Source organism: Platalea leucorodia (assembly GCF_965183815.1).
Source record: "Platalea leucorodia genome assembly, chromosome: 15".
NCBI classification, from domain to species: Eukaryota; Metazoa; Chordata; class Aves; order Pelecaniformes; family Threskiornithidae; genus Platalea; species Platalea leucorodia.
Window position 1 is genome coordinate 11,976,073 of NC_138837.1, and position 15,116 is coordinate 11,991,188.

The 15,116-nt window shown below is 49.6% G+C and overlaps 1 protein-coding gene across 8 annotated transcripts in view; it reads left to right on the plus strand.

Annotated features, from left to right (window-relative positions):
* Positions 1-15,116, plus strand: part of ZNF618 (zinc finger protein 618) — a 166,553-nt gene that overhangs the window by 74,121 nt on the left and 77,316 nt on the right. For 7 of the 8 annotated variants that reach the window (XM_082327481.1, XM_082327474.1, XM_082327478.1 and 4 more), the window contains one exon: positions 12,405-12,661. In XM_082327481.1, the coding sequence (XP_082183607.1) occupies positions 12,405-12,661 (257 nt within the window). Of the gene's footprint in view, positions 1-10,170; positions 10,225-12,404; positions 12,662-15,116 lie in introns of those variants that run through there. The other variant, XM_082327477.1, reaches the window with a different exon arrangement.

The following is a 15,116-nucleotide window of genomic DNA, read 5'->3' on the forward strand; positions in this document are numbered from 1 at the left end:
AGGTCTCAAAAAGGGTGGGAGGTCTCTTGGAGATGGAGGTCCAGCAGAAGGGCTCTGTGGTGCTGGCCTGAAGGGAGGGAGAGCGCTGTGCAGGCAGGAGCCTGTCCAGTGGGTGCTTTAGGCGGGGACATGGAAGTCTCCCAGCTCTGACATGGTGCAGTTTTCCCCGATACGCCAGACCAAGCCGTGGTGCTTAGGTAGCCTGGTCGTTTCAGTCTCTGTCTTAGCAGATGTGGCTTTCCAGCTGGAGGAGAAGGTATTGAGAAATGGCTGCACCTACTTTCCTCCTCAGTTCACCTTTCTCCAGCCTCGCTGGTGGCATCTTTCCCTCTCCTCCCCGCGTTGCTTGCTCGGTCCTTTGCGGACACGTCCTTCCTAGCAGCGCCTGTAACCCGAGGGAGGGTCTGCCCCGGGGTGCACCCGCTCTTCTGCAGGCTCCTCTCCCAGCTGACCAGGCCTCACCAGGTCCCCAGCGTTCAGGGAGGACGACCTCCGTGCGTGCCCAAGCTGGAAGTTGTGGTCCTCCAAACCTCGGGAGAAGGCTCCACACCCCGCAGAGGGATGTGCGTGGGGACAGGCCAAGGGCTGAGTGTTTCCAAGAAGCAAAATGATTTAAATTGTTTCCCCTTTCTTTAAAGGGCCGCCTGTGGGATTTTCAGTCCCAGAGCGTGAAGAGCTTCAGACTCATCCTGCGTCAGAAAGAGAGAAAACTATTAATAATTAGGCAAGGTATTTAATAAGCCGTGGTGCTCTCTGAAGGATTCTCACCAGCCATCTTCAAAAAGAAAAAAACAAACCAACCAGCACAAAACCCCCCCAAAAGTCCCCTCTGGCCGATTTAAGAGAAGTGGATAGTTCAGTTCTGTACTGCGACCAGCGCAGGAGCTGTGGCAAACCCAGGCAGGTTTCCTTGAAACCCGAAAGAAGGTCAAATACGCACATACGAAGAGACAACAGCGCTCGGACGCATCCTGGCTCCCGTGGGACCGGCATGTTTTCTGTGTAATCCACACCGATTTGCCAAACGCCAGGGCCTCGGAGGGCTTCAGGTGGTGTGAGGTGGAGAAACGTCCCTTTCTGGAGCCGTGAAGTACTGAGTCATCGTGGCTATAATGTCCTCTGCCCCGCTGAGTTACCAGGAGATTGTTTTCCTTGGGTCACCCCCTCTCCTGCCCAGCTCGGGGTTGTTCTGATCGTGGCGTAGAGCCTCAGAGCTTGTTTGCGTTAAGTGCATGTGTATCTCCAGCGACAGGACATCTGCCACCTCATTTGTATCACTCCCCAGCTGCGGAGTTTTCCCAGTCCCAACGTCCTGACTCCTTTTCTGTCCGTCTTTTCCCGTTGCTCATTTTGTCCCATTCGTCTTGCGGCCGTGCTGTGCCACGCTGCCGCCGGCAGGTCGATGGCACGGTCCGGCGTAGGCTCCCGTGGCCGTGTTGGGGGACCTGTGGGCATTTGCAGGCAGTTGTCACCCCCTCAGTCATTTCTTAGTCAAGCAACATAAAGCTCTTTCGCCGATATAAATAAACCCTTAATCTGTTCTCTTTGTTTTTCCCTGAATTTCTTTGTCTCTGTTGACATTTCCACGCTTGAAAATTTAAAGACGCTGGCAGCTATTCTATTATCATCTTAAATTTAGTTTTTAACCTGCATCATTTGTGTGTCGCATTTTTTATCTGACTGAATTCTTTTGCTTTTGGCAAACAGTGCGCGTTTGTTTTTTGTTAGATAAGCCAAATTTTTTTTATATTTGGTTAGACTTCCCTCTTCAAACCATCCTCAAGATATTCCTAATAAGGACTGTAGGGAATTTGTTTTGCTAATACCTTAGGAATTCTTTGTGGCTCTCGACTATTGTTCTGGTTTGTATTTTAATGTTTAATTTCTAGAGGAGAGGCAGCCTGATTTGGTCCTGTAGTTTACCTTTTCTGAAGGATTTGGAGCTGCCGAGCATCCCTGGAGGAATGAACGCACGATTAAATTCCTCTTACATTAACTGAAGCGGTGTTTGTTGTCGGGAAAGGTTGTGTGTTTTAGTAGACCAAGATAGTTGCAAAAATTAAGTATGCTGCTTTGTTTGTTTGTTCTCCCTAGATTTTAGCACTGACACCGCACCACACCATACCACCAAGTGTTGCATTAATTATTTTGGGGTTTTTGAAAGCTGTTGCCTCCGTTTTTAAGAGCTGGCTGCCCTTAGAGGCAGGTAATGATCCTACTCGAGGCATCTGTCTTCTAAAAAGCCTTCTAAATTTATGAACTCCATAATAATGTTGGTATTTATTGAGCAAATTTCTTGCAGGAAAACCTAAATGGCAGTTACTGTTACACTTCTGCCTGCAGAAGGATGTGGTCTCATGCTCTGATTTCAGTTTATTTTGAGAGGAGAAAGCAGAAAACTTAAATGTGTCCCAGATAAGGACAGGGTTCGGGGCTGCTTCTCTTGCCTCAGAAAATGCCCAATTAGTGCGACGTCCCCAAGTCTCATTGCTTGATTTGGAGCACGGGCCTCACAGCCTTCGAGAGTTGCGCGTTCATCCTGGTTAGCTTCAGCTTATTTTGGTCAGTTTATAAGTGACCAGGGCGTTCAAGAAAGTCCTGCATGGCAAAGAGTGGATCCACCAGCCTTGTGAAGAAAACCAGCCGATCAACCAAGGATACAGCCTATAGGACCATGGACAAAACAAGTACAGAGATTTGAAGTAACACTGGCAACGTAGCAGTGACCGTGAGGTCCTTAAATCATGAGGTTCACAAGAGCATGTTGGACATGGAAGATGCCCTGAAGCTCTCACCAGCTTTTTCTTTTTTTCTGCTCTTCGGCAAGTCTTCACTCCTCTACCACTGATGGAGGAAGGAGTTCCCATTCCCTAAAATAACTTCAGAAAATAAGTGAACAGGTTTTTCCTACAATGTTTGCTTTCAGAGGTTAAACCCACGCTTTGAGAATACGCAGTGGCATCTTGGGAAGTGGGAATTGTGAAGCAAACGGAAATCTCCTGGTGGAACACGAATGACCACGAACTCCTTGTACAACTCCGTGACCAAGTGCAAATCTGGGTTTCAGACACGTGCACCAGCACGCGCTGCCACCCTGTGTGTTATTAAGAGTGCTGGTGGCGTACTTTGTCCTGCTTCGGTATCCATGCTTCGAAATGTGGACAGCTTCCCAAATGTTCGTGGAAAGATTCAAGAATTAAAAGGCATGTTTTAGTGTGTATACAGTGTACATTAAGAAAGTGTGTTTGCTTTGCTTCATTCAAGAGGCAGCAGAAGAGGTTGTTCTCTCCTATGGAGAGGAGATTCCCAGTAAGAGGATCTCTTTTCCAGCAAACCAATGGCCGGAGGCAGCAATCCATGCTGGAGGTATGGTGGCTGTTTTGGAAAATAATTGCTCAGAGGAGGGACCCAGAAACGTGATGGTTACTCCAGCACTTCACGCACCAAAAGCAAGCCAGCCTCTATAGAAGAGGCACTGGCTCAGGCTGCTTCTGACAGAGGAGCGGCTCTGCGAGCGGTGACACCAGAGGTTGGGCTGGATGAGTAGGTTGGTCTCTTTGGCTTTCAAGTCTGTGAGGGAACATCTGAAAGCTGAGGCAAGAGGCATGGAGACAAGAAGCAAAGTGCTCTGCTGAAACACTGGAAAAAATAGCTCCTGTCTTTTCTCTCTTTTAACCCTGAACTTGAAAATCTTTTTGCCTAGTAATGTCTGCAAAAGAGATGTCCCTGATGAAGGACACCAGGCTGCTCCTCTGCTTCCTGACCCGCTCCACCTCCCTCCTCCTGGTGTAAGGCACAGTGCCCATGCAGCTGGGCTGCCCCAGGGAGCAAAGAAGAGCTATGGGGAGGGGGTGGGAAAGCCACCACAACCCATTTATCAGACAAGCAGATTTTCAATTTACATCTTTCTTTTTCTGTCTCTGCTTGCATCATCTCCGTGTAAAATGAGAGTTCATTTACATCGGTTCTGTCCATTCTACTTCCCATAGCTCCAGTCATGGCAGGGACCTTCTGGTTCTTTTAAAACCATGGCAGACATCTGTAAATTGAACCCAGTTTCAGCCTCCCCCATTTTTTGCTTCCTTTCCTTTGTGACAGCTGAGGCCTTTTGATTTGGCATGGGACGAGCCAACTGCACGTTGGTTTCAAGAAGACAAGTTGTAACATCCGACTGATGATGTTGTCCTGGTGGGCTCTGCAAAGCACGTTCCTTCAGGTGCCCCCTGCGTGGTCCTCATGACTGTGCTCTTCTGAACCTCTTTTGTCCTGCAGACCAGAAGAGCGTGCCAGGGACCGTACAAGGGTGTGTTTCAGCAGTGTAAATGGGCACACAGCGTGCTCTGCCAAGGGGGACCTGGATATCACCATCACTGATAACGGTTGGACTCGATGATCTTAAGGGTCTTTTCCAACCCTGACGATTCTATGATTCTATGATTTTATGATTCTGATGTCACCAAGGCATTAATGATGGACCTCTGGTTCTTCCAGCTTGAGTGGTGTCCAGGAAAAACTGAAGATGCTCCATGTTTGCTGCTGGGGCGGAAGAGCTTTGTTTGTAGGTGTTGATTCAGAGCGGTATGTCCTCCTCCACATTTGTTTCCTTTTCCTCTCCTTTTGAGGAGAAAATACACAGGAGCTGACGTTGAAGACTGATTCTCCACTGATCTCGCTTTGCCCCTCCCAAAAAGCTCAGCAGGATGTGTGCTATAAAAATAGCCTCATTAGAAGCCATCTGAGTACATATGCAATCACAGATCACTCAAAAGGGAGCACAGAGCATGCATGTTTCTGTTGCTGTCTTCAGAGAATTACATGACAAATTATTCCTAGCTGGAAGAAATGTCCTTTTATAATTGGGTTTTTTTCTCATTCTTTCGTAAGGGAGGAGTGTGTGTTTTTTAAGTAGCTTTTAGTCACTTTCATTATTTATGAGAATGCTACTCCAGATCAGAAAAAGCAAACTGCAAACGCGAGTTTCTTCTGGCTGCAGCAGCTGACGGGCCCCATTTGCTTTCAGTCGTTGCCGGTTCCGCTTATCACAGCCAGAAGGAAACGCTCTCCAAAGATGAAAACGGCCCCATATTGCAGCTCTTCAGTTTGCACCCTCTTCTCCTCCTGTCCTTCTTCCACAGGAGACGGGCTGGAAGGGGGGCCGCTGCCTTCATGGGTAGTGTTAGCGTGCAGAGGAGACCGGCGTGAACAGTCAGCCGTGTCCTTTCTGTCCTTCGGTCTGGAAGAGCTCCTTGCGTTGCCCTTGCATTGATGCTGGTGAGGCATCATCCAGGCTGCTCAGCTTTATAGCCAAAATTGTACTTCTGGCCTGGTCATTTGTCCATATTGCCTTGCTGCATCATCCGTCCGTGCTACACCCTCAGGCCTTCATGAACTATTGTGGGTGTAGGACCAAGGGAAGCTGGACCTAAATGGGTCCAGGAACCCATTTTTACCCCTACCTTTTCAGTTCCCCACGATGAGTATTCATCAAGGCCTCCTTAAATCTCTTCTGCCTTCACATGCTTGTATTTGACATGAAAGTGGACGTAACGTCATCGGAAGATGAAAGTCTGATGATCAAAGCAGGCGGCAATGTTGAAATGAGCATTGTGAGATGGCAGAGCTGGTAATACAGTAATTGGCTACGTGGCCTACTTAGTCAGAGGAGTGATACATGCAAGTGCAATGTTTGTTTGCCTCTTTAATGTTTAAAATCCATAGAGTCTGTTGTGGAAAGTGAAACAGTCCCTCACCTGTAGGAGCAACCAGGGATGCCATTGAGTGACGGCGTGAGCCTTGTGATCCCAAGGCTTCTGTCTCCTCTCCCTGGCAAGGAAGAGCCTCTTGGATTGCCAAGCTCCACAACTCAGTAAAGGCAAAACATTAAACAGTAAAGGACGTTGGTGTTCCCTGGGAAAGCTCAAAGAGATGGAGAAGAAGTTAGATGCACCCTGTGGAAGGAGGTGGGGTTTAAGCCAGATGTGCCTGTGCACTCTGCTAATCTCTGGTCTGATTTCTCAGAGAAGTTTTTGTCCTGTGCAAACAGTGCTTGCTTTGAAGAACGTCCTCTTCCCAGGGAACATCACGCCATGGATGTTAAATGCAGGTTGGACCTGCAGAGGGAACTGCGGGTGACCCCTGGAAGGCCACACTTGAACACTGTAAAATTGCATTGTTTCACGCAGAAAAGCGATGGCGTGAGGCTGGGGACTGTGTTCAGAGCCACCATGAGAGGGATGGGTGCAGGTGCCCAGGAGGGGGATCTGACTCGTGGTAGGTTCTCCCTTGGTTCTTCTGCGCTGCTGTCTCCACCAAGTGGAGGCTGTGACCACCTCACTGGTACCAGTGTGTGACCCAGCAGTGCCCCACAGGAATTCAGAAGATGGGGCTGATCTCTGTGTTAGCAGATTGTGAGCTCCGTGCCTCATGGTCATGGTGCTCAGGGACGTGGTCACCTCATGGTTCGTGTTGGGGAGTGCTTCTTCTTCCAGGACCAAGTACCGATATTTGACTTAGCTGACGTCCTGGAAGCTGCATAGTCCTCTTCTCTCTGTATGCCCCCACCCAAAACCAGTAAGACTTGCTTCCAGCCTTGGGATCTGCAGAACTGAAAATTCACTCCTATTCTTACTCATCCTCTTTTTGACACCTTTCTGGCAGTTGTGCGTCAGCTCCGGCGGTGCTGCAAGCGGGAGAGGAACGGCAGAACCAGGTCTGGGCACGGTGGTGCTGGGGCCTCATTTCTTCCCTCCACCAGGCAGCATGTTCTCTGTCACCGTGGCTCTCGGGGAGTTTCTGGAGAAGCAGCATGTTCTGGATCTGCTGCTGCTTTGTCCTCATCTCTAACTGGAGGCTCTTTGTGCTGCTCAGAAGCCGGGGAGACAAAATTCAGCACAACACTGAGCAAGTGCAGTGTCATGGGCTTGCAAGGGAATGCAACATCCAAGTACCATAGGGCTGGTGAAGAAATGATGCTTTACTGGGTCACCTCTCTTGGGTCAGCGCGCGTATTCCCTCCTGGCTTGATGCCATGCTTGATGGAGACTGTGGTGAGCTCTGTCTTCTAAATGAAACAGCTGTGGCTGTGCATGTACCCCTCTCCATCCCATCTGAAGTTTTCCAGTGTCAGTAATTTCCTTTTCTTTCCTGTTTTGCTCTGTGATGTTGGTACTGTTTGCCCAGCCGAACCAGGAGGCTTCGAACTCTGCTGTCCCATGAGGATCGTTCCTTCAGCCCAGCTTCCCCCTGCGCCCTGGGGACAATTATACCCAGGTCGGCACAGCATCACTTCAGCAAATTGGATAACTGTGCTTCAGACCCAAGAAGCCTGGACTGATCCTAGTTTTGTTCTAGCCACAGGAGCACTAACTGGATTTCATGTGGGACCAGAAAAAAGTGATGCTAGTTCTTGCTAGGAGAGCTTCTTCCACCATTGCTGCTGCCGCCTTCTCTCCGAAGCTGCGTAGCCCCCAGCTTTTTGAGAGCTCAGACCTGCTCCCAGGGATTTCAGTGCTGCTCCCTTGGGTGTTCTGCCATCTGCAGCAGCAGCTCGCTGTCAGCCCTGTGCCTCCTGGCCTGGACAGGGACCCACCTTCACGCTTGGGGAGCTTTTTGGTTGCAGCGTCCAAGCAGAATGAGATTGACCCATCAGTGGACAGTCGCCGTGCAAGTGATGATCGCTGCGACGCTGTGCTGTTGGGGACTGCGCTCTCTGTCACTGCTAGCAAGAGGCCGGTAAGAGTCGATCCCATCGCCCGTCAGGATCTCATTTTGTAGTCTTCAGACAAGTTGTCCCGTGCAGTCTGTCTGTCAGGCCCTTGGAGGCTGGAAGGATGGAGGTGAGGAGGATTATTCTCCATGTGCAGGGAAGGTAGGAGGGGTCCATCGCCTTCACTTGCTGCTGTCAGCAGCTTGTGATGCTCCTCTGGTGCATCGTATGAAGCAATCGGAGTCTTCTGGTTCCTCTGCCGCTGAGCAGCACATCCAGAGGAGAAGGAAGGAAGGCTGGGACTGTGTTGCTGTTTGATTACGTTTATTTTAAGGTATTCTGCAAAGCCACAGTGTTACTCTGGACATTGAGCTGGAGAGAGTCTGCAGTTGACGTTTGGCTAAAGCTTGACATCAGCCAGTGGCTAGAAAATCTCTGTGAGATGTGAAATAATAAGAGCAATGTGAGAACACAGCTCTTCCTTCTTAAGCGAAACAGCAATGGCCGTGAAAAAGGTAGCTAAAACTGCTCTCAGGTGGTGTGGGACTGATTCCAGCCTGGCGCAGGTCAGCAGCAAAGCTTGCATTCGGGGATGGTGTTTCCTGCATTTTGGCTTGCACGGTCCGGACGCTGGGGCCCTCGGTGCTGCGGAGCAGGATCTGGCTCATGCAATAAAACGCCGGCACCTCAGGGTGTCAGCAGAGAATGCGCGTCCCGGGGCTGCCGTGGCAGAGGGGGTGGGAGCCGGGTGCGACAAGGGGATGCCGCCAGAGACACAAGCGTCAGTCCTTCTTGTCTGTGCATATACAAACACACACATTTATATATTTTTACTTTTATAGATACATATAAGCTGAAAAAAAGAATCTTAATGCTTGTAATTTATTGCCCTTTCCCCAGCTTAGAGCTCTTTCCCTGGGATCTGCGCGGGACGTGGGTCTGCGCAGACCTGCCCGCTGGGTCAGCGGGCGGCGCACGCGGTGGCGGGGTGCTCGCCGGGGAGCGGTGCGGGGTCTGGGCTCACCGCCCTGCCGCACGCCGCGGGTACGTCTGCACCCGTTCTGCAGCCCGGGCACATCTGCTGGCTGCTGCCTTCGTCTCTCCTAGAAAGCATCCGAAGACAGAGGAGGTCTCTTTGTTGCAAAATTGTTGTAAGATTGTTGTAAAAATCCAGTGGTGCTGTGTTTTTTATTGTTTTGCTTATTTTGTTTTTGAGAGGATCAAAGGCTCCTTTCAGGGCTTCCGTACTATGAAAGCATGCAGAAGACGGTTGCTAAAATATTTGGGGCTGGTGTCTTTCTGTACACCAAGTACCAGCTCACGCTTAGAACATATGGGGCACTGTCGGAGGAATAGTATTGCTTTCAATCAGTATTTGCAGGTTTAGGTCCCACCTACGAGCAGAAAGCCCAGCCGGGAAGTTACTTTCTTGGCAGAGATGGATCCAGAAAGTCAGCAGGCGTGAAGAGCAAAGTTTTTGAGGGTCCATTGGTCTGGTCTAATAATTTATATATTCCTACAGTTTCAGGCCACCAAATCTGGCCAGTGCACATCTGCACTGAGCCCAGTAACCTGGGGCCAGCCAGATACGGATACTCGGGGTTTGAAGACTTAGAGAGATTTGTTCTCCCTGAGCGCATCCTTTGGAAAATGGTTGTTCCAGTGGACCACCATCCGTGCTAATATTTTATGCCTCATTTCAACCGGTCCCAGCTTCCAGTGATGAGCTCGCACTCTACTCTTCCCTGCCAAATTAAGGAAAGACAGTATTTTCTCCCCATGAAGATGATAATGTGCTGCAATCAAATCATCTCTCAGTCTTCCTTTTGGCATGAGAAACGGATTGAAGTTGTTTGGTCTCGCAAAGTCATAAAGTATCTTTTCCCAGTCGCAAACCATTTCAGTGCCTCTTTTTTGAACCGTCTCCAGCTTTCCTAATCACCTTTTAAAAACGAGGGCACTCAGTCTATCTGCAGCACGCTGGGACTGGCTTCACCACGGCTTCGTACAGGGAGAAAATCACCTCCTTGTTCCATCTCAGGCACGTGTATCCGAAAATCGCGTTAGTCCTTTAGGTCAGAGCATGGTTCTGGGTGGCTGCAGCGTGACCTGCCTGCTGGGATCACGGCTGAGCACCCTGGGTGCTGTTCGTGGGTGCACCCACGTTCCTGGACACGTTTGACTATGCTACAACTGCTCGGCTTGGGCAGAGCCAGCTTACAGTGATGGATCCGCTGGTGTTGGTGCTCCTTTCACAGTCATTGCTCTCCACCCTTCCATGGCTCACCCCTAATTTTTAGCAACAGTGATGTTAAATTCAATTCGAGAGCATTAATAAATCTGCCCCACGTCAACCATTTCAGGAGCCCTGTGGAAATACCTGTGCTCAGGAGCAGTACACGTTGAGGACAGCGTTCTGCCTTGCACAGCACGTGGCCCGTTGCTCGCTTCGTGCCATGCACTGCTGATTGGTCCTATATCCGAATGCGACGCGATGCAAAGCCGGGTGCCATCAGAAGGTCTCTTATGTTCTTACCCAATTTATAATCTCCTCGGAAAGCCGTATCCTTAGCCTCGCTGCTAGTTGTATTAGCTTTTAATTCCACATCACTTGGCTCCTGCATTGATTTTTACGTTGTTTTGTCCGGGATTGGCAAATACAGGTCACTGTACCGTCTGTAACTGAGGCATTTTGCCTTTACTTTAGGTGCAAAGCTGGCTGTCGCTGACCGCTTTCGCCTTTCTGCCTGCCAGTGGGAATTGTACTGGTTTGATTTTGATCTTCCTCCGCTGTTTTTTCCCCCCACCGTATTGCTTTGGCTGCCTTTATTAGTGTTTGCATTTCACACCGTCTCGGTTTGATTTATTTGCAATTAATCCCACCCTTTGCTGATTGCTGAATGCTTTGTACTTTTGCTCCTGGCTGCTGCCTTTCCCTTGGCTTTGGAATGGGTGCTCAGCCACGCCGCTGTCGGCTGAGATTGATGGACTTTTCGGACATCCAATAATATTACCATAAAGATCGTCCAGCTTTCAGCCACGTTTTCTGTCTTAATTCATCTTTCTCACTTGTAAAGCCCTGGATGATTTTGGGAGCATGGAGGGAGTATGTGTGAGGAGGAGGGGAAGGAGTGGGGAGGCAGGTCAAGGCTAATTCTCGCTGTTTAGGGGCTATTAATTGTACATTTCATTCCATAATGAGAATGAAGGGATGAATAATAAAATATCTGGCAATTTGATGTGACTGACCCATTTTGAAAGAGCAACCACATGTCCGTGTAGGAGGTTGTGCAGTAATTATTGCAGAAGATTGTTCTCTTCGTTCATCTGCTCCTCTCGTTCCCATCCTCCCCGGATTTACCCGCTGGGCGCTTTCGCCTGCAGTTGCAGCATTTTGAGTTCTCTACCAGCTTCATAACCCGTATGAGAAGCCATTGCAGGTGTTAGTTTTCTAACATTTTAATTCATACTTTCTTCTGACTTTCTATGATGCTCCAAGCAATGGGATTTCCTTCTCTTTCGCTATTGCACGGTCTAATGACTCTCATCCATAAGTTCAACCTATTTTTCACTTTATTTTGCCTATTACTTCTGCTTAAAACGTTCTCAAATACCTTCGGCTGTTCCTAGTGTTTACATGACTCTCAATCTGTCACAGTCTCTAAAATCTCTGTTTCTGCGTAGTCTAAGCTATTATATATTTAGTCCTTCTGATTTCTACGCAGACTGAACCAGCAATTGTTTTATCTTTGCATTGCATGTTGGAATTTATTAATAGCCAGTATTAAGACCAGGGAGCCCATCATGCATGGTGGGGTGGTGCATTTGGAAAAGGAGCTATGCTGGCTCAGTACCCGGTCCTTGTCCGTCGTGCTCAGACTCCCTCTTTCTTTTGCCACTTGTTGAGGTTGTTTTACAGCTTTGGGGTATCCAGTTTCCTTCCTTTCCTTAAGGGGTTTTGAATATTTATTTATTTAGATTGATTTCTCCCATGAATTTCCAGCTTTCTCTTTCCAAGATGAAAACACACACTTTTTCCTTAATCTGTTTCTAAATACACTCCTTTCTTCCCTCTGCCTTTCCCCATCCATCGCACTTTCTCTGGCGTCTTTGATACTTGTATCTGTCCATAACGTAATAGTCTCCTTAAATATCATTATATTACAGATGATCCCCTTTGATCATCACCGTATATGTTAAATAAGGCCATACGAATACCATAGGATGTTAGGTTGCTTTGAAGTGTTAAAAGGGAGGATGCAATGGTAGATTAATGCATGGACGAGTGCGCAAGGGTGGAGATAGCTCCAAATTAAAAATATCAGGAGGATATGGCTTTTCTTTTGCATGTATGGACTAGTCTTGGCACAGTATTTGATGCCAGGACTGCTGGAGTTGTGCTCCTGGCCTGCTAGGAACCAGGTGAAATTCTGTGCTCTTGTTTAGTGGTCCAATCTGTTTATGACTACTACTGTTGTTTGTGGTGATTAAGCTTATTTTCATTCCTAGAAAATGGTTTTATTACTTTTGTCTGGTTAAATTTTAATTGCTTACCATAAATGACAGACATGCACACCTACCCATACTTATTTTAAATAAATTGCATTAAAAGAAAATACCTTTAATTATGTCCTAGTGATGAGAAAGTGAGCGCTTGACAATGAGGATTCATGTTTTCTCCTCTTTTCCCCCCATTCAGGGAGTGTTTGAAGAGGAGCCCGCGGAGCCCGAAAGCGGAGGGCTCCGATTCGGTGACATCTCAGTCCTCACCCAGTGAAGAGGCTGGAATGATGACTGAGGTGAAGGTGAAGACAGAGGTACCAGATGACTATATCGAAGAGGTGATCTGGCAGGATGACACCAAAGATTCCAAGAAGAACATAAAGGATGGGCCGGGAGATGTGCCCGCGGAGATCTGCGTGGTCATAGGTGGGGTCCGCAACCAGCAGACGCTCGGTAAGCTGTGGGCTAACGCACCCCGTTGTTCGGTTCCCTGAATCCGTGGCGTTGACGGGGGGAAGAAGGTTCCGGAGAGCCGTTCATGGAAGCTTGGCTCTGCCAGAGGGACCAGAGCCAAGGTGCACATCAGTCTCGGGGTCCTGCCTCAGGATTATTGACCTTCTTTAACTTTTGCTATCTGGTTGTATCTTGTCACCCCTAAAGACTCAACCAAGATCAGAGTAACTGTAAGAGAAAGCTTGTTGCTTTCTTTTGACGTGTTAAATGACTTGCCCATCAGTCATGCGTGAAATTCATGGCGAACCCAGGGCTGGTGGTAGGTATGTTGGGCGTAGATGAGGAGGCAATCAGGAGGAAAGCCTGAGAAAGAGTTGAAATGCTTTGAGGAGAGTTGCTTTGGGGAAAGTGGCTGCTCTCTGTGAATAATTAGATTTAGCTCAAAAACAAGTTCTACAGGTTGCTGTTTGTTTTTCTGATCACTAGTAACATTGTGGGAATAATTTTGACTTTTGGCTGGCTGTGGTGTGCCACTTCCAAAACAGTACTTCCTATCCCCACCCCACCTCCAGCAGTGATGGGAAGGCGTTTTTTTTTCCTTTCTGTGAACATCAGACTGTCCTCTCCTCCTGCTCCAGGGAAAGGGCTTTCTGTGGGATCCTGGAGAGGCATTGCTCTTTCTAAAGGGACTCCTCTGTTGGTTATGACATGGAGCAGGTCCCAGCAGTGACTTTTGAGAGCCAAAGGTAGTTGCTGATATGAAGAAGAAAAAACAGTTGGACCATGTTTCCTTCGAGGGGCTCAGGAGAATGCTAATTTGAGCTGCCTAGCACTGCTGTTGGGATTGGTTTGTCTTGCAGGGGGAGAGAAAAGAGGTATTGGTGTTAGATTTTTCTCTTGGTTTTTGCTTGATCACTGTCCACGCTGTTGGGAAGAAACCCTGGAGGGTGTCATCAGCTGGCAACTGTATTGGGAGCATCGTTGTCCTGCCTGTCCTCCCTTTCCCAGTAGGACAGCCACTAAAACGGTGGGTGGGAGGTCACTGCTGTTTATGCAGGGTCAAAATATCTAGGGAAAGCCTAAGAAGTCCATAACTGGTTCCAGCTAAAAGATCTTACAATTTGAAGGACATACTCTGTGTATATTCAGAGCTTTTGTGTCCCCACAGCTCTTGAGAGGTTGATCACTGCATGGGCAACCCTGAAATGCAGAGGTGACCCTGGCACCCCAGGAGGGATGGGTGGAGAGACTGCTGCTGATCGGAGGCAATGGGAGCTTCTCCTTCAGCCATGGTCACCAGCCCTTGATGAAAGCATCTGCAGATCAGGTGTCTGCCATGTAGAACCCTCTTCTCCCCATGGCTTCTGGCTGGGCAGCAGCAGCTGTTCTGCAGATGATGTCCCCTGAGTTGACTATATTGTTGTGCAAAGTGGGGAACGGGCTTTTGCTGTTGGCTAACTTGGACATACACCGTCACGTGTACATCATGTGTTGCAGATGACACCAAGTTGGGTGGAAGTGTTGATCTGCTGGAGGATAGGAAGGCCCTACAGAGGGACCTGGCCAGGCCGGGGCGATGGGCCCAGGCCCCGGGGTGAGGGTCAGCAAGGCTCAGGGCCGGGTCCTGCCCTTGGGTCACAACAGCCCCAGGCACCGCTGCAGGCGTGGGGAGGAGCGGCTGGGAGCTGCCCGGCGGGAAAGGGCCTGGGGGTGCTGGTCGACAGCCGCTGGACATGAGCCAGCAGGGTGCCCAGGTGGCCAAGAAGGCCAATGGCATCCTGGCTTGTATCAGGAACGGTGTGGCCAGCAGGAGCAGGGAGGTGATGGTGCCCCTGTGCTGGGCACTGGTGAGGCCGCCCCTCGAATGCTGTGCTCAGCGCTGGGCCCCGCACCCCAAGGCGGCCATGGAGGGGCTGGAGCGTGGCCAGAGCAGGGCAGCGAGGCTGGGGCAGGGGCTGGAGCACAAGGCTGGGGAGGAGCGGCTGGGGGAGCTGGGGGGGCTCAGCCTGGAGAAGAGGAGGCTGAGGGGAGCCCTCATGGCTCTCTGCAACGGCCTGAAAGGAGGCTGGAGCCGGGGGGGTCGGTCTCTGCTCCCCAGGAACAAGCGCTGGGACGAGAGGGAACGGCCTCAAGCTGTGCCAGGGCAGGTTTCGGTTGGATGTTAGGAAAAACTTCTTCCCCCAAAGGGCTGTCAGGCCCTGGCCCAGGCTGCCCAGGGCAGGGGCTGAGTCCCCATCCCTGGGGGTATTTAAAAGCCAGGGAGATGTGGTGCTGAGGGACATGGGTTAGTGGTGGCCTTGGCAGTGCTGGGTTAACAGTTGGACTTGATGATCTTAAGGGTCTTTTCCAACCTAAACGATTCTGTGATTCTATGATTCTATGTCATACCGATGGAGAGCGCTGGGGACAGGCTGGGGTGAGGGAGGACACTCTTCAACATGTAGGCACCATGGGG